The sequence below is a fragment of the Salvelinus namaycush genome, chromosome 1, assembly GCF_016432855.1.
Source record: "Salvelinus namaycush isolate Seneca chromosome 1, SaNama_1.0, whole genome shotgun sequence".
Lineage (NCBI taxonomy): Eukaryota > Metazoa > Chordata > Actinopteri > Salmoniformes > Salmonidae > Salvelinus > Salvelinus namaycush.
The window spans coordinates 3847746-3873557 of NC_052307.1; the positions used below are offsets into that span (position 1 = coordinate 3847746).

General features: G+C 43.4%; 1 protein-coding gene across 1 annotated transcript in view; it reads right to left on the bottom strand.

The window, feature by feature from the left end:
• Window positions 1-224: 224 nt before the first annotated feature.
• LOC120050119 (trichohyalin-like) overlaps window positions 225-25812 on the bottom strand; it is a 31316-nt gene continuing 5728 nt past the window's right edge. Inside the window, exons 3-6 of the mRNA XM_038996771.1 lie at window positions 960-1487; window positions 706-774; window positions 505-579; window positions 225-232 (exon numbers count right to left, since the gene is read on the bottom strand). Coding sequence (XP_038852699.1) covers window positions 225-232; window positions 505-579; window positions 706-774; window positions 960-1487 — 680 coding nt within the window. The remainder of the gene's footprint in view (window positions 233-504; window positions 580-705; window positions 775-959; window positions 1488-25812) is intronic.

Genomic DNA, 25812 nt, shown 5'->3' on the forward strand with positions numbered 1-25812 from the left:
CATAACTCACTATCTGGAGGATGTACAACAGAGTCAAATATAATATAATCTACATCCATAACTCACTATCTGGAGGATGTACAACAGAGTCAAATATAATATAATCTACATCCATAACTCACTATATGTTGGAGGTAACATCATGCTGTTTGTCCTCCTCAGTGGAAGTGTGGGGTCTGTATCTGAGGTCTCTCCTCCCACTGTAACACAACATAGAGAACTGGTCAACATACTGACTCATCAGAGACACATTTAAAACATAGTATAAACAAACTACAAATACATTACACATCATAGTGAAATATAGATTATTGGAGAAAATAGAGAATATCAAGATTGATGACAGTTCGAGACAACATATATAACTTACTAAGTGAAGGATGGTCCACTATAGACTAGAAACAGTAGGAGACAACAGGACAATATTGATAACTCACTAAGTGAAGGATGGTCCACTATAGACTAGAAACAGTAGGAGACAACAGGACAATATTGATAACTCACTGTCTGGAGGAAGCTTCATGCTCTGTCTCCTCCTGACTGGGAGTATGGAACCTGTATCTGACGTCTCTCCAGGTTCTAAAATAATAGAACAACCATTTAGAATGGGAACATTTACCTCAGTGACACATGAAGGCACATAGACCTACTGAAGGGGAGTTCTGGGTTTCTATTGAAATGTTAAGTATCACATATCTCACTCACCAGTCATCTGGGCTGAGATCTCTCTTCTCAGTCTCTCTACCTCAGTCTTCACATCACATATCTGTTGAGCTGAAATAACAAAGGAGGACTAGGATCTGAATTCTGTGTTAAAGACTTTAGACAGAAATATGATGCAGAGGGAAAGTATGAAGTGATGGACAACAATATTCACAACTCAGTGGAGAGTCGACAATAACCAGAGAATTGAGGAAAGTACAGAAGACTAAATGTATTAATGGTTGGACTAATCTTACTCAGTTTAGCATTTTCATTGTTGACATCCTCCAGCTGTTTGTCTCTTTCCTTTAACTGCTTCTCTCTCTCCTCTAGTAGGTTATCTTTCTTTTCTAGTTCCTGTCTCCTCTCTTTTAGTTCGTTTTCTTTTCCCTCCAGTACTTTATCTCTCTCTTCCAGCTGTTTATCTTTCTCTTCTAGTAGTCTGTCCTTCTCTCCCAGTTTGTGTCTGTCCTCTAGTTGAAGGTATTTTTCCTGCAGTAGGACTCTGAAGTTCTCTACTTGGCTGTTCTTGTCCTGCAGGTTCTTTCTCAGTGCCTCTAGTTGAATGTCTCTATCCTTTAGTTGCTTGTCTTTCTCTTCCAGTTGGTTTTCTTTCTCTTGTAATATTTTCTCCCTCTGTCCCATTATCTGGTTCTTCTCCTCCAGTAGTCTCTCTTTCTCTCTCACTTCCTGGGTCATATCATCCAGTTGTGTGTCTTTCTCCTCTAGTTGGTTCATCATCTCCTGTCTTAATTTCTCTTTTAATTCTTTTTCCATCTTCAACTCTGACAGAAAGCAATTAACAATAGGTTAATAGGTTGTTTGAAAATGTCATTTATTAATTCATTCAATAGTTTGCCTATAAAGACATTATCATTTGATGGAGGTGGTACAATTATTAGTAATTATTTCCTCCAGTCAACAGTTATCTGAGCTGAACCAATCATCAACTGGTCTATTGACTATTTGATACATTACAAATGAATTAGTCTGAAAAACTGAATGACATCACTCATGTTCCCTGATTCAATCCTCTCTCCTCCAGACTCTCTCATACTTATCAAGCTCACCAGCTGATGCCTCCTTCTTCAGCTTGTCCTCCTGGGTCTTATGTTGTAAATACAGTGAACCTGATTCTATGGTGTAAAACAGAGAGGTGAATTCTGTGTGGTAGACTACATCACTATATACAGAACCAACAGAACCAATCATATTTCTCCTGTGACTAAAGCCTCTCTAATGTAGTGACTGTGGGCACCAATGATATCTGGTTAACTTCATAAATAATGTTGTTTTGTTATTGTCCTATCTCTGATCAAATGATTATGTTCATTGTTAGTGATAACCAGCATTGGGCTCTATGGCAGATACAGGATATTGTGTCAGGAGGCAGGGTTCTATGGAATATACATTCAGTAGAATTTGAAGAACATCTGACATCATAATCCAACCTACCTTGAGAACATTTGGGGAGAGTATTGATAAATGTAAAGAAACTGATTTAATTTGTAGCCTTGAAGAAGACACACTGCTGTTCACAAGGCCTGTACTTCTTTATAGTATCAGATTAACTGTAACGAATCTCTAGCTCTTCCTCGGGCGAGGAGAGGAGAGAGGGATCAGAAGACCAATGTGCAGCGAGGTATGATGACATAATGAGTTTTAATAAAGTAAGACGAAACACAAACACTTTAACAGACTACAAAACAAATAAACGATGTAGACAGACCTGACTTGAGAACTTACAATAGACGAAGAACGCACGAACAGGAACAGACTACGAACAGGAACAGACTACATACATGAACGACAAACGAAACAGTCCCGTGTGGTAGACATACGGACACGGAAGACAACCACCCACAACAAACAATGTGAAACAACCTCCCTATATATGGTTCTCAATCAGAGGAAAACGTAAAACACCTGCCTCTGATTGAGAGCCATACAAGGTCAATTAAACCTGACACTTAACATAGAACAAACACAGACTGCCCACCCAGCTCACGTCCTGACCCACTAAACACAACTATACAAAAGGAAAACAAGGTCAGGAACGTGACATTAACACGCTGGTCTGTTCTTTGTCTTGTGTTATTGGTTGTCAATAAACAAAACAGACAAATAAGTAATTACTCACCACCTCCTGATCATCCATTATCCAAGATGGAGAGTCATGAAAAATGATCATGTAAAACAGAATGCACTAGTTTTATTGTCCATTGAATTTCAGTCTCATTATATAATTTTATTAAATACCATACATCATTTTGGAATGACTGTTCATCACATTCATTACTAATGTACATCTAGGGAAAGGGATGTAAGCAGTGCTACTATTATAACAGTCTAAATATCACAGAATGATTCATACTAGGACATCAAACTGAATTCAAGCTGATTCCATGTTCATTTTGATGTGTGAAATGTTGACCTCTATGCCAGATATATAGTGGGAGGGCTATGTGAAATGTTGACCTCTATGCCAGATATATTGTGGGAGGACTATGTGAAATGTTGACCTCTATGCCAGATATATTGTGGGAGGACTATGTGAAATGTTGACCTCTATGGCAGATATATTGTGGGAGGGCCATGATAAATAAATTCTGGATAATTTGAAGAACATCTATACATCTTAATCCAACCTACCTTGAGAACATTTGGGGAGAGTATTGATAAATGTAAAGAAACTGATTTAATTTGTAGCCTTGAAGAAGACACACTGCTGTTCACAAGGCCTGTAGTTCTTATAGTATCAGATTAACACTCTGGTCTGTTCTTTGTCTTGTGTTATTGGTTGTCAATAAACAAAACAGAAAAATTTGTAATTACTCACCAAATGCTGATCATCCATTATACAAGATGGAGAGTCATGAATAATGATCATGTAAAACAGAATGCATTAGTTATTATTGTTCACTGAATTTCTGTCTCATTACATATTTTAAGGAAATACCATACATCATATTGAAATGACTGTTCATCACATTCATTACTAATGTACATCTAGGGAAAGGGATGTAAGCAGCACTACTATGTGAGCAGTCTGAGAATGACTGAATGCTTCATAATAAGACATCAAGCTAAATTCAAGCTGATACTATTTTAATTTCGGTGTGTGAAATATTGACGTCCATGGCAGATATATTGTGGGAGGATTATGTGAAATATTAACCTCTACGGCAGATATATTGTGGGAGATCTATGACTTGAAAATTCTGGATAATTTGAAGAACATCTATACATCTTAATCCAACCCTCCTTGAGAACATTTGGGGAGAGTTTTGATAAATGTAAAGAAACTGATTTAATTTGTAGCCTTGAAGAAGACACACTGTGTAACGGCTGTCGTCTTCCTCCTCGTCTGAGGAGGAGATGTTTGAAGGATCAGAGGACCAATGCGCAGCGTGGTAATTGTTCATCTTATTTAATGAAGTGAACAACTCAAAATACAAAAACAACAAAGTGAAAACCGAAACAGTTCTATGTGGTGCAGACACACAAACACTGAAGACAACCACCCACAAAACCCAACAGAAAACAGGCTACCTAAATATGGTTCCCAATCAGGGACAACGATTGACAGCTGCCTCTGATTGAGAACCATATCAGGCCAAACACAGAAATACAACACAGAAACACATAACATAGATTACCCACCCAACTCACGCCCTGACCACACTAAAACAAAGAAAATACAAAAGAACTATGGTCAGAACGTGAAAGTACCCCCCCCCCCCCCCCCCCCCAAGGTGCGGACTCTGGCCGCAAAAACCTGAACCTATAGGGGAGGGCCTGGGTGGGCATCTGTCCGCGGTGGCGGCTCTGGCGCAGGACGTGGACCCCACTCCACCATAGTCTTTGTCCGCTTTAGTGGCCTCCAAGGAACGGCGACCCTCGCCGCCGACCCTGGCCTGGGAACCCTAATAACCGGGCCCACAGGACTGAGGGACACCTCTGGACTGAAAAAAACTCCTCCAGACTGAGGGGCAGCTTAGGACTGAGGGGTAGCTCAGGACTGAGGGGTAGCTCAGGACTGAGGGGTAGCTCAGGACTGAGGGGTAGCTCAGGACTGAGGGGTAGCTCAGGACTGAGGGGTAGCTCAGGACTGAGGGGTAGCTCAGGACTGAGGGGTAGCTCAGGACTGAGGGGTAGCTCAGGACTGAGGGGTAGCTCATGACTGAGGGGTAGCTCATGACTGAGGGGTAGCTCATGACTGAGAGGTAGCTCATGACAGAGAGGTAGCTCGTGACTGAGAGGTAGCTCGTGACTGAGAGGTAGCTCATGACTGAGAGGTAGCTCATGACAGAGGTAGCTACGGACTGAGGGGCAGCTCCGGACTGAAGAGCAGCTCCGGACTGAAGGGCAGCTCCGGACTGAAGAGCAGCTCCGGACTGAAGAGCAGCTCCGGACTGAAGAGCAGCTCCGGACTGGCGGGTGGCTCTGGCAGCTCCGAACTGGCTGGCTGCTCTGGCGGCTCCTGACTGGCGGGCGGCTCCTGACTGGCGGGCGGCTCTGGCGGCTCCTGACTGGCGGGCGGCTCTGGCGGCTCCTGACTGGCGGGCGGCTCCTGACTGGCGGGCGGCTCTGGCGGCTCCTGACTGGCGGGCGGCTCTGGCGGCTCCTGACTGGCGGGCGGCTCTGGCGGCTCCTGACTGGCGGGCGGCTTTGGCGGCTCCTGACTGACGGACGGCTCTGGCGGCTCAGGACAGACGGGCGGCTCTGACGGCTCAGGACAGACGGGCGGCTCAGACGGCGCTGGACAGACGGGCGGCTCAGACGGCGCTGGACAGACGGGCGGCTCAGACGGCGCTGGACAGACGGGCGGCTCAGACGGCGCTGGACAGACGGGCGGCTCAGACGGCGCTGGACAGACGGGCGGCTCAGACGGCACTGGACAGACGGGCGGCTCAGACGGCGCTGGACAGACGGGCGGCTCAGGCGGCGCTGGACAGACGGGCGGCTCAGGCGGCGCTGGACAGACGGGCAGCTCAGGCGGCGCTGGACAGACGGGCAGCTCAGGCGGCGCTGGACAGACGGGCAGCTCAGGCGGCGCTGGACAGACGGGAGACTCTGGCCTGCTGAGGCGCACAGTAGGCCTGGTACGTGGTGCCGGAACTGGTGGTACCGGGCTGGGGACACGCACCACTGGGCGAGTGCGGGGAGCAGGAACAGGGCATACTAGACCATGGAGACGCACAGTAGGCTTGGTGCGTGGTGCCGGAACTGGTGGTACCGGACTGGGGACACGCACCACTGGGCGAGTGCGGGGAGGAGGAACAGGGCGTACTGGACTCTGGAGACGCACAGGAAGCCTGGTGCGTGGTGTTGGCACTGGTGGTACTGGGCTGGTGCGAGGGGCTGCCACAGGCGAACTGGTGCGTGGAGAAGGCACCGGATAGACCGGACCGTGGAGGCGCACTACAGGTCTCGAGCACCGAGCCTGCCCAACCCTACCTGGCTGAATGCTCCCCGTAGCCAGGCTAGTGCGGCGAGGTGGAATAGCCCGCACTGGGCTGTGCTGGCGAACCGGGGACACCATGCGTAGGGATGGTGCCATGTACACCGGCCCGAGGAGACGCACTGGAGACCAGATGCGTAGAGCCGGCTTCATGGCACCTGGCTCGATGCCCACTCTAGCCCGGCCGATACGAGGTGCTGCTATGTACCGCACCGGGCTATGCCTGCCTACCGGGGACACCGTGCGCATCTCTGCATAACACGGTGCCTGCCCGGTCGCTCTCTCTCCACGGTAAGCACGGGGAGTTGGCTCAGGTCTCCTACCTGGCTTAGCCACACTCCCCGTGTGCCACCCCCAATACATTTTTGACGCTGCCTCTCTGGCTTCCAGCCGCGCTTTCGTGCAGCCTCCTCATACCACCGCCTCTCCGCTTTCGCTGCCTCCAGCTCAGCTTTGGCGCGGCGATACTCAACAGCCTGTGCCCAGGGTCCCTTGCCGTCCAGAATCTCCTCCCAAGTCCATTTCTCCAGATATCGCTGGTTCTCCTGCTGCTGCCCGTTACCACAATGCTTGGTCCTTTTTTGGTGGGTGGTTCTGTAACGGCTGTCGTCTTCCTCCTCGTCTGAGGAGGAGAAGTTTGAAGGATCAGAGGACCAATGTGCAGCGTGGTAATTGTTCATCTTATATAATGAAGTGAACAACTCAAAATACAAAAACAAATAAGTGAAAACCAAAACAGTTCTATCTGGTGCAGACACACAAAGACTGAAGACAACCACCCACAAAACCCAACAGAAAACAGGCTACCTAAATATGGTTCCCAATCAGGGACAACGATTGACAGCTGCCTCTGATTGAGAACCATATCAGGCCAAACACAGAAATACAACACAGAAACACAAAACATAGATTACCCACCCAACTCACGCCCTGACCACACTAAAACAAAAAAATACAAAAGAACTATGTTCAGAACGTGACACACTGCTGTTCACAAGGCCTGTAGATTTTATAGTATCAGATTAACACTCTGGTCTCTTCTTTGTGTTGTGTTAATGGTTGTCAATAAACGAAACAGACAAATAAGTAATTACTCACCTAATACTGATCATCAATTATCCAAGATGGAGAGTCATGAATAATGATCATGTAAAACAGAATGCATTAGTTATTATTGTTCATTTAATTTCAGATTCATTAAATAATTTAATGAAATACCATACATCATATTGGAATGACTATTCATCACAATCATTACTAATGTACATCTAGGGAAAGGGATGTAAGCAGTGCTACTATTGGAACAGTCTAAACATCACAGAATGATTCATACTAGGAAATCAAAATGAATTCAAGCTGATTCCATGTTCATTTTGATGTGTGAAATGTTGACCTCTATGCCAGATATATTGTGGGAGGGCTATGTGAAATATTGAGCTCTATGGCAGATATATTGTAGGAGGACTATGTGAAATATTGACCTCTATGCCAGATATATTGTGGGAGGACTATGTGAAATGTTGAGCTCTATGGCAGATATATTGTGGGAGGGCTATGTGAAATATTGACCTCTATAGCAGATATATTGTGGGAGAACTATGTGAAATATTGACCTCTATGGCAGATATATTGTGGGAGGACTATGTGAAATATTGACCTCTATAGCAGATATATTGTGGGAGGACTATGTGAAATATTGACCCCTATGGCAGATATATTGTGGGAGAACTATGTGAAATATTGACCCCTATGGCAGATATATTGTGGGAGAACTATGTGAAATATTGACCTCTATAGCAGATATATTGTGGGAGAACTATGTGAAATATTGACCTCTATGGCAGATATATTGTGGGAGGACTATGTGAAATATTGACCTCTATAGCAGATATATTGTGGGAGGACTATGTGAAATATTGACCCCTATGGCAGATATATTGTGGGAGAACTATGTGAAATATTGACCTCTATAGCAGATAAATTGTGGGATGGCTATGTGAAATGTTGACCTCTATGTCAGATATATTGTGGGAGGACTATGTGAAATATTGACCTCTAAGGCAGATATATTGTGGGAGGATTATGTGAAATATTAACCTCTAAGGCAGATATATTGTGGGAGGATTATGTGAAATATAACCTCTACGGCAGATATTTTGTGGGAGGTCTATGACTTGAAAATTTTTGATAATTTGAAGAACATCCATGCATCTTAATCCAACCCTCCTTGAGAACATTTGGGGAGAGTTTTGATTAATGTAAAGAAACTGATTTAATTTGTAGCCTTGAAGAATACACACTGCTGTTCACAAGGCCTGTACTTCTTTATAGTATCAGATTAACACTCTGGTCTGTTCTTTGTCTTGTGTTATTGGTTGTCAATAAACAAAACAGACAAATAAGTAATTACTCACATGGTCCTGATCATCCATTATCCAAGATGGAGAGTCATGAATAATGATCATGTAAAACAGAATGCATTAGTTATTATTGTCCATTGAATTTCAGTCTCATTACATAATTTAATTAAATACCATACATCATATAGGAATGACTGTTCATCACATTCATTACTAATGTACATCTAGGGAAAGGGATGTAAGCAGTGCTAATATTGGAACAGTCTAAACATCACAGAATGATTCATACTAGGAAATCAAAATGAATTCAAGCTGATTCCATGTTCATTTTGATGTGTGAAATATTGACCTCTATGCCAGATAAATTGTTGGAGGGCTATGTGAAATATTGACCTCTATGCCAGATATATTGTGGGAGGACTATGTGAAATATTGACCCGTATGGCAGATATATTGTGGGAGGACTATGTGAAATATTGATCTCTATGGCAGATATACTGATGGAGGGCTTTGTAAAAGGGAAAGGAAAGGGGGATACCTAGTCAGTTGTCCAACTGAATGTATTCAACTGAAATGTGTCTTCCGCATTTAACTCAACCCCTCTGATATATAGATAAATTGTGGGATGGCTATGTGAAATGTTGACCTTTATGTCAGATATATTGTGGGAGGACAATGTGAAATGTAGACCTCCTCTGCAGATATTTTGTGGGAGGACTATGACTTGAAAATTCTGGATAATTTGAAGAACATCTATACATCATAATCCAACCTACCTTGAGAACATTTGGGGAAAGTATTGATAAATGTAAAGAAACTGATTTAATTCGTAGCCTTGAAGAAGACTGTCACGTTCCTGACCTGTTTTATGTTATTTTTGTATGTGTTTAGTTGGTCAGGGCGTGAGTTGGGGTGGGCATTCTATGTTTTGTGTTTCTATGTTTAGGTTGTTGGTAATTAGCCTTATATGGTTCTCAATCAGGGACAGGTGTTTGACGTTTTCCTCTGATTGAGAACCATATAAAGGTAGGCGTTTCACACTGTTTGTTTGTGGGTGATTGTCTTCAGTGTCTGTGTCTGTGCACCACACGGGACTGTTTCGGTTTGTTCGTTCGTTTTATGTAGTCTGTTCCTGTTCATGCGTTCTTCGTGTATATGTAAGTTCGTTTGTTCAGGTCTGTTGACTTCGTTTTGTTATTTTGTAAGTTATTCAAGTGTTCTTCGTGTTTCGTCTTTAATTTAATAAATTCATTATGGCATCATACCTCGCTGCACATTGGTCTTCAGATCCCTTTCTCCTCTCCTCGTCCGAGGAGGAGGAAGAGCTAGAGAATCGTTACAGAATCACCCACCAACCAAAGACCAAGCGGCGTGGGAGAGCGCAACAACGAAACCAGGACTCGTGGACATGGGAGGAAATATTGGACGGTAAAGGACCCTGGGCTCAACCAGGAGAATATCGCCGCCCCAAAGCTGAGCTGGAGGTAGCGAAAGCAGAGAGGCGGCGATATGAGGAGCTAGCGCGGAAGCAGGAAAAAGATCTGGGCTACACTACGTGGGAGGAGATCGACAGGTGGTCGATCGACCCAGGGCGAGTGCCGGAGCCCGCCTGGGATTCTCTGGCGCAGTGCGAGGAGGGATACCGGCGAATGGAGGCAGCACGACGACGCGGTAGGAAGCCTGTGAGTAAACCCCAAAAATTTCTTGGGGGGTGGCTAGAAGGGAGAGTGGCAAAGTCAGGTAGGAGACCTGCGCCCACTCCCTGTACTTACCGTGGAGAGCGAGAGTACGGGCAGACACCGTGTTACGCAGTAGAGCGCACGGTGTCTCCTGTACGTGTGCATAGCCCGGTGCGGGTTATTCCACCTCCCCGCACTGGCAGGGCTAGATTGAGTATTGAGCCGGATGTCATGAAGCCGGCCCTACATATCTGGCCACCAGTGCGTCTCCTCGGGCAGGCTTACATGGCACCAGCCTTACGCATGGTGTCCCCGGTTCGCCTACATAGCCCGGTGCGGGTTATTCCACCTCCCCGCACTGGTCAGGCGACGGGGAGCATACAACCAGGTAAGGTTGGGCAGGCTCAGTGCTCAAGGGAGCCAGTACGCCTGCATGGTCCGGTATTTCCGGCGCCACCTCCCCGCCCCAACCCAGTACCACCAGTGCCTACACCACGCACCAGGCTTCCAGTGCGTATCCAGAGCCCTGTTCCTCCTCCACGCACTAGCCCTATGGTGTGTGTCTCCAGCCCAGTGCCTCCAGTCCCGGCGCCACGCACCAAGCCTCCTGTGCGTCTCCAGAGCCCTGTGCGCACTGTTCCTTCTCCCCGCACTCACCCTGAGGTGTGCCCTCAGCCCGGTACCTCCAGTTCCGGTACCACGCACCAGGCCTATAGTGCGCATCGAGAGTCCAGTGTGCCCTGTTGTTGTTCCCCGCACTAGCCTGAGGGTGCGTGTCCTTAGCCCGGTACCTCCAGTTCCGGCACCACGCACCAGGCCTACAGTGCGTCTCAGCCGGCCAGAGTCTGCCGTCTGCCCAACGGCGCCTGAACTGCCCGTCTGCCAAGCGGCGCCTGAACTGCCCGTCTGCCAAGCGGCGCCTGAACTGCCCGTCTGCCAAGCGGCGCCTGAACTGCCCGTCTGCCAAGCGGCGCCTGAACTGCCCGTCTGCCAAGCGGCGCCTGAACTGCCCGTCTGCCAAGCGGCGCCTGAACTGCCCGTCTGCCCAGCGGCGCCTGAACTGCCCGTCTGCCCAACGCTGTCTGAACTGTCCGTCTGCCAAGCGCCGCATGAACTGCCCGTCTGTATTGAGCCTTCAAAGCCGCCCGTCTGCCATGAGCCTGCAAAGCCGCCCGTCTGCCATGAGCCTACAGAGCCGTCCGCCAGACAGGAGCCGCTAGAGCCTTCCGCCAGACAGGAGCCGCTAGAGCCTTCCGCCAGACCGGATCAGCCAGAGCCTTCCGCCAGACCGGATCAGCCAGAGCCTTCCGCCAGACCGGAGCAGCCAGAGCCTTCCGCCAGACCGGAGCAGCCAGAGCCTTCCGCCAGACCGGATCAGCCAGAGCCTTCCGCCAGACCGGATCAGCCAGAGCCTTCTGCCAGACCGGATCAGCCAGAGCCTTCCGCCAGACCGGATCAGCCAGAGCCTTCCGCCAGACCGGATCAGCCAGAGCCTTCCGCCAGACCGGATCAGCCAAAGCCTTCCGCCAGACCGGATCAGCCAGAGCCTTCCGCCAGCCAAGACCAGCCAGAGCCGTCAGCGAGCCATGACCAGCCAGAGCCGTCAGCGAGCCATGACCAGCCAGAGCCGTCAGCGAGCCAGGATCCGCCAGAGCCGTCATCCAGCCAGGATCCGCCAGCCAGCCAGGATCCGCCAGAGCCAGCCAGCCAGGATCCGCCAGAGCCAGCCAGCCAGGATCCGCCAGAGCCAGCCAGCCAGGATCCGCCAGAGCCAGCCAGCCAGGATCCGCCAGAGCCAGCCAGCCAGGATCCGCCAGAGCCAGCCAGCCAGGATCCGCCAGTCAGTCCGGAGCTGCCGTCCCTCAGTCCGGAGCTGCCCCTTATCCTGGTGCTGCCCCTTATCCTGGTGCTGCCCCTTATCCTGGTGCTGCCCCTTATCCTGGTGCTGCCCCTTATCCTGGTGCTGCCCCTTATCCTGGTGCTGCCCCTTAGTCCGGTGCTGCCCCTTAGTCCGGTGCTGCCCCTTAGTCCGGTGCTGCCCCTTAATCCAGTGGGGTTAATTTGGAGGGTGGCCATTTGGAGGAGGCTACGAAAGCGGGTAGTGACTATGGTGGGGTGGGAACCACGCCCAGAGCCTGAGGCGCCACCGTGGACAGATGCCCACCCAGACCCTCCCCTAGACTTTTGGTGGTGCGTCCGGAGTTCGCACCTTGAGGGGGGGGGGGTTCTGTCACGTTCCTGACCTGTTTTATGTTATTTTTGTATGTGTTTAGTTGGTCAGGGCGTGAGTTGGGGTGGGCATTCTATGTTTTGTGTTTCTATGTTTAGGTTGTTGGTAATTAGCCTTATATGGTTCTCAATCAGGGACAGGTGTTTGACGTTTTCCTCTGATTGAGAACCATATAAAGGTAGGCGTTTCACACTGTTTGTTTGTGGGTGATTGTCTTCCGTGTCTGTGTCTGTGCACCACACGGGACTGTTTCGGTTTGTTCGTTCGTTTTATGTAGTCTGTTCCTGTTCATACGTTCTTCGTGTATATGTAAGTTCGTTTGTTCAGGTCTGTTGACTTCGTTTTGTTATTTTGTAAGTTATTCAAGTGTTCTTCGTGTTTAGTCTTTAATTTAATAAATTCATTATGGCATCATACCTCGCTGCACATTGGTCTTCAGATCCCTTTCTCCTCTCCTCGTCCGAGGAGGAGGAAGAGCTAGAGAATCGTTACAAAGACACACTGCTGTTCCTAAGGCCTGTAGTTTTTATAGTATCAGATTAACACTCTGGTCTGTTCTTTGTCTTGTGTTATTGGTTGTCAATAAACAAAACAGAAAAATAAGTAGTTACTCACCAAATGCTGATCATCCATTATCCAAGATGGAGAGTCATGAATAATGATCATGTAAAACAGAATACATTAGTTATTATTGTTCATTGAATTTCAGTCTCATTACATAATTTAATGAAATAACATACATCATATTGGAATGACTGTTCATCACATTCAGTACTAATGTACATCTAGGGAAAGGGATGTAAGCAGCACTACTATGTGAGCAGTCTGAGAATGACTGAATGCTTCATAATAAGACATCAAGCTGAATTCAAGCTGATTCTATTTTAATTTTGGTGTGTGAAATGTTGAGCTATATGGCAGATATATTGTGGGAGATTTATGGCTTTGCTCCTGATCATCCATTATCCAAGATGTAGAGGAATGAATATTGATAATGTAGAACAAAATGTATGAGTTATTACAGTTACATTCAATCTAATTTCAGTCTCATTACATTATTCAATCAAATACCATACATCATATTGATATGACTGTTCATCACGTTCATTACTAATGTATATCTAGGGAAAGGGATGTAAGCAGTGCTACTATTGGAACAGTCTAAACATCACATAATACTTAACACTAGGACATCAAACTAAATTCAAGCCGATTCAATTTTTATTTTGGTGTGAAATATTGACCTCTATGCCAGATATATTGTGGGAGGACTATGTGAAATATTGACCTCTATGGCAGATATACTGATGGAGGGCTTTGTAAAAGGGAAAGGAAAGGGGGATATCTAGTCAGTTGTCCAACTGAATGTATTCAACTGAAATGAGTCTTCCGCATTTCACTCAACCCCTCTGAAATTGTGAGCTCTATAGCAGATATATTGTAGGAGGACTATGTGAAATGTTGACCTGCATGGCAGATATTTTGTGGGAGATCTATGATATGAAAAATTAGGATAATTTGAAGAACATCAATTCAATTCCCACGGGGGGACCAGGGTTCAATTCCCACGGGGGGACCAGGATGAATATGTATGAACGTTCCAATTTGTAAGTCGCTCTGGATAAGAGCGTCTGCTAAATGACTTAAATGTAAATGTAAATCTATACATCTTAATCCAATTTACCTTGAGAACATTTGGGGAGAGTATTGATAAATGTAAAGAAACTGATTTAATTTGTAGCCTTGAAGAAGACACACTGCTGTTCACAAGGCCTGTAGTTTTTATAGTATCAGATTAACACTCTGGTCTGTTCTTTGTCTAGTGTTATTGGTTGTCAATAAACAAAACAGACAAATAAGTAATTACTCACCTGAAGCTATTCATCCATTATCCAAGATGGAGAGTGATGAATAATGATCATGTAAAACAGAATGCATTAGTTATTATTGTTCATTGATTTTCTGTCTCATTACAAAATGTAATGAAATACCATACATCATATTGGAATGACTGTTCATCAGATTCATTACTAATGTACATCTAGGGAAAGGGATGTAAGCAGTGCTACTATTGGAACAGTCTAAACATCACAGAATGCTTCATACTAGGACATCAAACTGAATTCAAGCTGATTCCATGTTCATTTTGGTGTGTGAAATGTTGAGCTCTATAGCAGATATATTGTGGGAGGGCCATGGTAAATACATTCAGTAGAATTTGAAGAACATCTGACATCTTAATCCAACCTACCTTGAGAACATTTGGGGAGAGTATTGATAAATGTAAAGAAACTGATTTAATTTGTAGCCTTGAAGAAGACACACTGCTGTTCACAAGGCCTGTAGTTTTTATAGTATCAGATTAACACTCTGGTCTGTTCTTTGTCTTGTGTTATTGGTTGTCAATAAACAAAACAGACAAAACAGTAATTTCCCACCACCTACTGATCATCCATTATCCAAGATGGATAGTCATGAATAATGATCATGTAAAACAGAATGTATTAGTTATTATTGTTCATTGAATTTCTGTCTCATTACATAATTGAAAGAAATATCATATATCATATTGGAATGACTGTTCATCACATGCATTACTAATGTACATCTAGGGAAAGGGATGTAAGCAGCACTACTATGTGAGCAGTCTGAGAATGACTGAATGCTTCATAATAAGACATCAAGCTAAATTCAAGCTTATTCTATTTTAATTTTGGTGTGTGAAATATTGACCTCTATGCCAGATATACTGATGGAGGACTATGTAAAAGGGAAAGGAAAGAGAGATACCTAGTCAGTTGTCCAACTGAATGTATTCAACTGAAATGTGTCTTCCGCATTTAACTCAACCCCTCTGAAATGTTGAGCTCCATAGCAGATATATTGTGGGAGAACTATGTGAAATGTTGAGCTCTATGACAGATATTTTGTGGGAGATCTATGACTTGAAAATTCTGGATAATTTGAAGAACATCTATACATCTTTATCCAACCTACCTTGAGAACAATTGGAGAGAGTATTGATAAATGTAAAGAAACTGAATTAACACCCATAGCAAGGACGTTAAAATTCAAATCTCTCCCGCTCTCACTCGAGACCCTATCCAGGGCCCGCTTGATCAAGAAACAAGCCCACGGGCTTTGTCTATAGACTCTGATACAAAGGTTGCGAAGAAAAAGGTCAAACGCTTCGTTAAAGCCAAGCCCACTCAAAATCGGAAAAGTCGATCTGCTTCCACCTTGAACAGAAATGACACATCACGTCGTGGCGAACGACCACTCCACTTTGTGGGGAATTTGTCCACTAAACACGAATCTAAACGCCCGTACCTGGAAACAGTCCTGGAGGACTGCTTAACTTGTCATGCGCTAATTGATTCGAGTGCGACAATATCACTCATCTCTCAAACATTGTTCGATGATCTCAAAAGGGCTTTGAAGCCAACTAAACGTTGGTTAAAAGTGGAGCGATGCGACACTACCCTTCGAGGGGTCACTCAGACTACCTCGCCTCTCACATTGAGAGTCATGCTGAAACTACCCTTCAAGGACGTATCGCTCATTCACCCTGTGTTTGTTACCAGCCTCGAAACTGTACCCCTGCTACTGGGAGCAGACTTGATGGATCGGTTACTCCCATTGATGGATTGGAAAACCCACCAGGTATGGTCACAGGCTACCGTGCCTTCTCCACCGACTACACTGTCTTTCCCTAACGCTAGCTGCAACGCAGTCAGTCACGAGGGGTATCTGTCAAAAGCACCCCTTGGGAAAAAGACGTTTAGAAACCTCTCGGGGCAGAATCCGATCCAAGGAGATATTACGATATCTCGACACATTCCATCAGCCAATCTGATTGACCATTCTTTTCATGATTTCGAGCCAGCTGTCTCTGTGAATGAGCAACTTCCCTCCTCCTTGCAGTCATGCAATACGGTAGTTGAGATTAACTTCTCTTGCCCTTCGGACACTTCCGCAAGCACTGCGGCCGTCGCAGCAAGAAAAACACTGATGCGCAGAGTATACTCTGCTTCCGATGACACACCTTCCGCTTTGTGGGGGACTGTCAACCCTTACAATGACACTAATGGCGTCAGTCCAGCAACTGACCCAATGACTCCCACTGGTGAAAGACTTTGAGATATCACAGACCGATATCCTCGTCTCAGTTTGCAGGTACTGAAGAGGTTGCCACACGCGGACGCGGTGGTGACTGACAGACCTCGACAGCCACTGAGGGTGTTGAAGCACAAACACCAGGAGATTTGGTTGAAAAGTTACAGCCATTCTCATAATAACGCGGCCACTGACAACTCGTACATAGGGTCCGAACCTTTCTTTTGTGCCTTGGATACCAACACCACATGCTGGTGGGGGGTTCCCGGGACACAACGGGGGGGAATAGTAGCCCAGACCCATGATGAGCCTTATCGAGGCCGGTGGGGGGGTTGAGACTATGGACAACACCGTACGAGGCCGCCAGAGTAGAAATCAAATCTAGTTGTAAACTCCCCTTTGAGAACAGTGAGGAGCAGACAGGCCCCTAGACGGGGATTATCTTAGAACACATCTAAGATAGTACTGAGGTGTACCACACTGGTCGTAAAGGAAGTCCAGTGGACTTGTCCACCTCCAAAACAAATGGCAACAATAATCATTCCTTGCCATGTGTAGTAGTCACTACAAGACAACTAGGAAAATGCTCTAATCATGTATTCCTGTAGGATAACATTTCAGAATAAATCGGTAGGACAACTGGACCCCTTGAGTACCAGTACCAATACCACAGTCAGTCCAGCAACACTCAGTAAGAGGATTAGTAACCTCACAAGTTAAATTGCTTTTGATAACAGCGACATAGGAGTCAGAGTGCAACACGGGGAAGGGAATCTCCATTGCACTCTTCCAATGGTTACACACGCCACTAATAAATAGAACCCTCCGTTCAGGAGAAAAGTTATTAGAAGTCATGAACCATGATCACACCACGTATGACTGGTCCAATACTTAGAGAGTACTTCCGTCATGAGGTTAGCTCCTCCGTGGATAACATAGCTATGAAGTAGACTTCTTCATACCTACCGCCACTACAATAGTGGAAGACAGTGACTGGTAGTAAAACCACTACAGACTCCCTCACACCAATTCTGACTGACCTCCAGGCATTGACCTGAAAATTACCTGACTACATCAGACTCATTCTGAACAAGTTGTAATCTGCTAGGATACTTGGTTTCCTTCCCTTGACAGGTGCGCTTGTGTAAGCATAAACGCACATGCACAACGGAACATCCAATTAGGATTTATGCTAGGATCACTTAAGGGTCCAAGCAAAATACCAGCCTTAGTAAAGTTGAACATTTATTTTGAGGCCTTTAACTCTACAGCTACAGCACTCACCAGTTTTCTTCTCAGAAGTCCGTAGGTCATCCCTGTAGACTGCCCAAAACTAGTGCCTTACAGCTGTAGACTTATCATATAGTTATCAACTTAGGATAGTACCCTAAGCAACACCCCGCAAATTAAGAAAGCCCTAAATATGACATTAGACAGTGCCATGATAGGGTCATTTTGCCAAGACCATGGACGTAGATGGAATACAGTCCAATTAGATGATTAAGGTGGCATAACTATATTTTGTTTTGTTTATGCTTTCATTCATTTTGTTTCATTTTCTTCGGCACGTAGAAAGTGATAGAGCCATAAACAACTTCCCCATACAACTATCAGTTAGTGCCACAACGCTGCTCATTTGGGAGGAAATGTAATGATATATTTCATGAGTGTGTGCGTTGTTAACATCTGCCTAAGTTACTGCCCAGATCTTCCTGTCTGGACGACCAGACGACGGGTCCGGAACGGCGCTCCCAATCCGGACATCCGCTGCCCAGCCATGGAGCGGACTTCTTCATTTGCAGACACCCTAACCGGGTCGACCACCAGAGGGGGGACTGCAACGGCGCTCCCAATCTGGACATCTGCTGTCCAGCCATGGAGCGGACTTCATTCGCAGAAACCCTACCCGGGTCGACCACCAGATGGGGACCACGACGATGGTCCACAAACAGGACAACCCACGGTAATTTTTATGTTGGTTTGCAAAATGCAGTTTATTCGCAAGATTGAACCCAACATGGGGGGACTGTCATGACGTTGGCCTGGGGGTAGGTTTATGACAGTCATAAATACCTCTTTCCCCCTTTTTCCTCTCTCTACCCTACTGATGTTACATTTGAAAACCCCTTGGTTAACATAGAGATTCTGGGAACATCAGAAGGTGGGGGGAAATGAACTATATTCTGGTAATCCGACCAGTTGAACATATACGGTGGTACTTAATGAATATGATTTCAGTTCGGTTGTCATCTGAGACATTCTCATCAATGATAAGATGACATAAACTCTACAGTGGAAAGTCTACACATCACAGTTATCGGATTCACATGGAATTGTTGTTCAATTTAAATGTTTGAATATGAAATTATTCGTGATGGGATGAAATGTGATTTTAGCTTCTAAAATGTGAGAATTGGGTTTTCATGAGTGAATTAGGCCCGACTCAGCGGCCCGCCCACGTGAAGAGACATAGGTTGTAAACTATGAAACACACCCCTTTTCTCCCTCCACTATATAAGCCCTTGACGAAAATGTAACCTCCTGTTCCAAGTCCGTGAGGTCTGCAGCCTCTGCGTTAAAAGGACGAACATGTCAACTACAGAACTAAGCCAACCTCAGAGTGAGCTTTGGTTGCGAATGGTATGAACTTTGAACTCTAATTCACTACAGAAGTGATACCTCCTAGCCGTTGAGTTAGCAACAGCAGCTGCAAACGAGGGATAGGAAAGGACAGACAGAGTATCCCATCTACCACACAACGACGTTACTACAACGTATCCAGTGACCACCAGAGACATTCTTCAAAGGACAAAGGACTCTGTTGGGCAACACGGCCTTCAATCTACCACCAACCTACCGAAGCGCAGCTCAGAGTAAATATGTATTGCATTTTCCTTTTCCAAATGGGCGGTAATTTAGAATGCATAAGATACTGTATTTACGATAGCACAGCTTCTACCTTTGTCCCTCAGTCTTCCCGCTCTTTCATTCAAACCCAGCCCCTTTTCTTTTGTGTAACCAGCTGTCATATCTGTTCCGCCCGCTAGGGACGTTTTCCTTTATGACGTAATTTGTAATCAAAGTATGATTCATTCTTTGTATATGTAATTCTGTGTGATTAGTTAGGTATTTAGTAAATAAAGAATTAAACCAAATTTTGTATTGATGATTCAACTTGTTAGCCAGGGTTCGTGAAGATAACCAAGAATTTACAACTTTCAGATGAGACTGAATTAAGGTGACGATTAATATTGACTGCTATTGATGTAAAATATTACTAGGTCTTTAAGAGTTTATTCAGAAGATAACAGCTCTATAAATATTATTTCGTGGTGCCCCGACTCTCTAGTTAATTACATTTACATGATTAGCTCAATCAGGTAATATTAATTACGGAGAAAGGATTTTATAGAATAGCATGTCATATCACTTAATCCGGCATAGCCAAAGTCACGACAGTAATTACTCACCCCATCCTGATCATCCATTATCCAAGATGGAGGGTCATGAATAATGATCATGTAAAACAGAATGCATTAGTAATTATTGTTCATTGAATTTCTGTCTCATTCCATAATTTAATGAAATACCATACATCATATTGGAATGACTGTTCATCACATTCCTTACTAATGTACATCTAGGGAAAGGGATGTAAGCAGCACTACTATGTGAGCAGTCTGAGAATGACTGAATGCTTCATAATAAGACATCAAGCTAAATTCAAGCTGATTCTATTTTCATTTCGGTGTGTGAAATATTGATGTCCATGGCAGATATATTGTGGGAGGATTATGTGAAATATTAACCTCTACGGCAGATATTATGTGGGAGATCTATGACTTGAAAATTCTGGATGATTTGAAGAACATCTATACATCTTAATCCAACCTACCTTGAGAACATTTGGGGAGAGTATTGATAAATGTAAAGAAACTGATTTAATTTGTAGCCTTGAAAAAGACACACTGCTGTTCACAAGGCCTGTCGTTTTTATAGTATCAGATTAACACGCTGGTCTGTTCTTTGTCTTGTGTTATTGGTTGTCAATAAACAAAACAGACAAATAAGTAATTACTCACCTGATCCTGATCATCCATTATCCAAGATGGAGAGTCATGAATAATGATCATGTAAAACAGAATGCATTAGTTATTATTGTTCATTGAATTTCTGTCTCATTACATAATTTAATTAAATACCATACATCATATAGGAATGACTGTTCATCACATTCATCACTAATGTACATCTAGGGAAAGGGATGTAAGCAGTGCTAATATTGGAACAGTCTAAACATCACAGAATGATTCATACTAGGAAATCAAAATGAATTCAAGCTGATTCCATGTTCATTTTGATGTGTGAAATGTTGACCTCTATGCCAGATATATTGTGGGAGGACTATGTGAAATATTGACCTCTATGGCAGATATATTGTGGGAGAACTATGTGAAATATTGACCTCTATGGCAGATATACTGATGGAGGGCTTTGTAAAAGGGAAAGGGAAGGGGGATACCTAGTCAGTTGTCCAACTGAATGTATTCAACTGAAATGTGTCTTCCGCATTTAACTCAACCCCTCTGAAATGTTGACCTCTATAGCAGATATATTGTGGGAGAACTATGTGAAATGTTGAGCTCTATGACAGATATTTTGTGGGAGATCTATGACTTGAAAATTCTGGATAATTTGAAGAACATCTATACATCTTTATCCAACCTACCTGTCACGCCCTGGCCTTAGTTATCTTTGTTTTCTTTATTATTTTTGTTAGGTATGGGTGTGACATGGGGGAAGTTTGTGTGTTTTTGTCTAGTCCGGGGTGTTTGTATTGTCTAGGGGGTTTTGTAGAGTTCATGGGGTTCTGTTCAGTGTAGGTGTTTATGTAAGTCTATGGTTGCCTGGATTGGTTCTCAATTAGAGACAGCTGTCTATCGTTGTCTCTGATTGGGAGCCATATTTTAGGCAACCATAGGCATTAGGTTGGTTGTGGGTAATTGTCTATGTTTTGACGTTAGTTGCTTGTGTCTGCACTTTCATTTGATAGCTTCACGGTCGTTTGTTGTTTTGTCTAGTTTGTATTAGTGTTCGTGTTCGTTTCTTCTTCTATTAAAAAGAAGATGTATTTATATCACGCTGCGCCTTGGTCCTCTCTTGCACCTAACGATGACCGTGACACTACCTTGAGAACATTTTGGGAGAGTACTGATACATGTAAAGAAATTGATTTAACTTGTAGCCTTGAAGAAGACACACTGCTGTTCACAAGGCCTGTAGTTTTTATAGTATCAGATTAACACTGGTCTGTTCTTTGTCTTGTGTTATTGGTTGTCAATAAACAAAACAGACAAATAAGTAATTACTCACCTAATACTGATCATTCATTATCCAAGATGGAGAGTCATGAATAATGATCATGTAAAACAGAATGCATTAGTTATTATTGTTAATTGAATTTCAGTCTCATTAAATCATTTAATGAAATACCATACATTATATTGGAATGACTGTTCATCACAATCATTACTAATGTACATCTAGGGAAAGGGATGTAAGCAGTGCTACTAATGGAACAGTCTAAACATCACAGAATGCTTCATACTAGGACATCAAACTGAAATCAAGCCAATTCCATGTTAATTTTGGTGTGTGAAATGTTAAGCTCTATAGCAGATATATTGTGAGAGGGCCATGGTAAATAAATGCTGTATAATTTGAAGAACATCTATACATCTCAATCCAACCTACCTTGAGAACATTTCGGGAGAGTATTGATAAATGTAAAGAAACTGATTTAATTTGTAGCCTTGAAGAAGACACACTGCTGTTCACAAGGCCTGTAGTTTTTATAGTATCAGATTAACACTCTGGTCTGTTCTTTGTCTTGTGTTATTGGTTGTCAATAAACAAAACAGACAAATAAGTAATTACTCACCCAAACCTGACATTCCATTATCCAAGATGGAGAGTCATGAATAATGATGATGTAAAACAGAATGCATTAGTTATTATTGTTCATTGAATTTCTGTCTCATTACATAATTTAATTAAATACCATACATCATATTGACTGTTCATCACATTCATTACTAATGTACATCTAGGGAAAGGGATGTAAGCAGTGCTACTATTGGAACAGTCTAAACATCACAGAATGCTTCATACTAGGACATCAAACTGAATTCAAGCTGATTCTATGTTCATTTTGGAGTGTGATAAATTGAGCTCTATGGCAGATATATTGTGGGAGAACTTTGTAAAAGGGAAAGGAAAGGGGGATACCTAGTCAGTTGTCCAACTGAATGTATTCAACTGAAATGTGTCTTCCGCATTTCACTCAACCCCTCTGAAATGTTGAGCTCTATAGCAGATATATTGTGGGAGATCTGTGATATGAGATTTCTGGATAATTTGAAGAACATCTATACATCATAATCCAACCTACCTTGAGAACATTTGGGGAGAGAATTGATAAATGTAAAGAAACTGATTTATTTTGTAGCCTTGAAGAAGACTCTGCTGTTCACAAGGCCTGTAGTTTTTATAGTATCAGATTAACACTCTGGTCTGTTATTTGTCTTGTGATTTTGGTAGTCAATAAACAAAACAGAAAAATAAGTAATTACTCACGTTGTACTGATCATCCATTATCCAAGATGGAGAGTCATGAATAATGATCATGTAAAACAGAATCAATTAGTTATAATTGTTCATTGAATTTCTGTCTCATTACATAATTTAATGAAATACCATACATCATATTGGAATGACTGTTCATCACATTCATTACTAATGTATATCTAGGGAAAGGGATGTAAGCAGTGCTACTATTGGAACAGTCTAAACATCACAGAATGATTCATACTGGGACATGAAAATGAATTCAAGCTAATTGTATGTTAAATTTGGAGAGTGATAAATTGAGCTCTATGGCAGATATATTTTGGGAGGACTATGTGAAATGTTGACCTCTTTGGCAGATATATTGTGGGAGGACTATGTGAATGTTGACTATGTGAAATGTTGACCTCTTTGGAAGATATATTGTGGGAGAACTATGTGAAATGTTGATCTCTTTGGCAGATTATATAGAGGCAGGACTATGGGAAATGTTGACCTGAATGGCAGATATGTTGTGGGAGATCTATGATATGAAAATTCTGGATAATTTGATGAACATCTATACATCTTAATCCAACCTACCTTGAGAACATTTGGGGAGAGAATTGATAAATGTAAAGAAACTGATTTAATTTGTAGCCTTGAAGAAGACACACTGCTGTTCACAAGGCCTGTAGTTTTTATAGTATCAGATTAACACTCTGGTCTGGTCTTTGTCTCGTGTTATTGGTTGTCAATAAACAAAACAGACAAATAAGTAATTACTCACGTTGATCTGATCATCCATTATCCAAGATGGAGAGTCATGATTAATGATCATGTAAAACAGAATGCATTAGTTATTATTATTCATTGAATTTCTGTCTCATTACATAATTTAATGAAATTGTCATGTTTTGTCATTGATCATCATGTCTTGTCCCTGTGCTTCCCTCTGCTGGTCTTATTAGGTTCTTTCCCTCTTTCTATCCCTCTCTCTCCCCCTCCCTCTCTCCCTCTCTCGCTCTCTCTCTCTATCGTTCCGTTCCTGCTCCCAGCTGTTTCTCATTCTCCTAACGACCTCATTTACTCTTTCACACCTGTCCCCTATTTTGCCCTCTGATTAGAGTCCCTATTTCTCCCTCTGTTTTCCGCTTCTGTCCTTGTCGGATTCTTGTTTGATGTTTGCTGTTCTGTGTCCTTGTTCCGCCCTGTCGTGTTTTTGCCTTCTTCAGATGCTGCGTGTGAGCAGGTGTCTATGTCAGCTACGGCCTGTGCCTTCCTGAAGCGACCTGCAGTCTGTGGTCGCGTCTCCAGTCGTTCCTCTCTACTGACGAGAGGATTTCAGTTTCCTGTTTTGGATTTACCTTTGATAATATCCAGGAGAATTATTGTTTGTTTAAGACTGGAATAAAGACTCTGTTTCTATTACGTCGCTTTTGGGTCCTCATTCACCAGCATAACAGAAATACCATACATCATATTGGAATGACTGTTCATCACATTCATTACTAATGTACATCTAGGGAAAGGGATGTAAGCAGTACTACTATTGGAACAGTCTAAACATCACAGAATGATTCATACTAGGACAACAAACTGAATTCAAACTGATTACATGTTAATTTTGGAGTGTGAAATGTTGAGCTCTATGGCAGATATATTGTGGGAGGACTATGTGAAATATTGACCTCTATGGCAGATATATTGTGGGAGAACTATGTGAAATGTTGAACTCTATGGCAGATATATTGTGGGAGAACTATGTGAAATGTTGACCTCTATGGCAGATATATTGTGGGAGAACTATGTGAAATATTGACCTCAATGGCAGACATACTGATGGAGGGCTTTGTAAAAGGGAAAGGAAAGGGGGATACCTAGTCAGTTGTCCAACTGAATGTATTCAACTGAAATGTGTCTTCCGCATTTAACTCAACCCCTCTGAAATGTTGACCTCTATAGCAGATATATTGTGGGAGAACTATGTGAAATGTTGACCTCTTTGGCAGATATTTTGTGTGAGATCTATGATATGAAAATTCTGGATAATTTGAAGAACATCTATACATCTTAATCCAACCTACCTTGACAACATTTGGGGAGAGTATTGATAATTGTAAAGAAACTGATTTAATTTGTAGCCTTGAAGACACACTGCTGTTCACAAGGCCTGTACTTCTTTATAGTATCAGATGAACACTCTGGTCTGTTCTTTGTCTTGTGTTATTGGTAGTAAATAAACAAAACAGACAAATAAGTAATTACTCACGTGAAACTGATCATCCATTATCCAAGATGGAGAGACATGAATAATGATCATGTAAAACAGAATGCATTAGTTATAATTATTAATTGAATTTCTGCCTCATTACAACATTTTATGAAATACCATACATCATATTGGAATGACTGTTCATCACATTCATTACTAATGTACATCTAGGGAAAGGAATGTAAGCAGTACTACTATTGGAACAGTCTAAACATCACAGAATGATTCATACTAGGACAACAAACTGAATTCAAACTGATTACATGTTAATTTTGGAGTGTGAAATGTTGAGCTCTATAGCAGATATATTGTGGAAGGAATATGTGAAATGTTGACCTCTATAGCAGATATATTGTGGGAGAACTATGTGAAATGTTGAC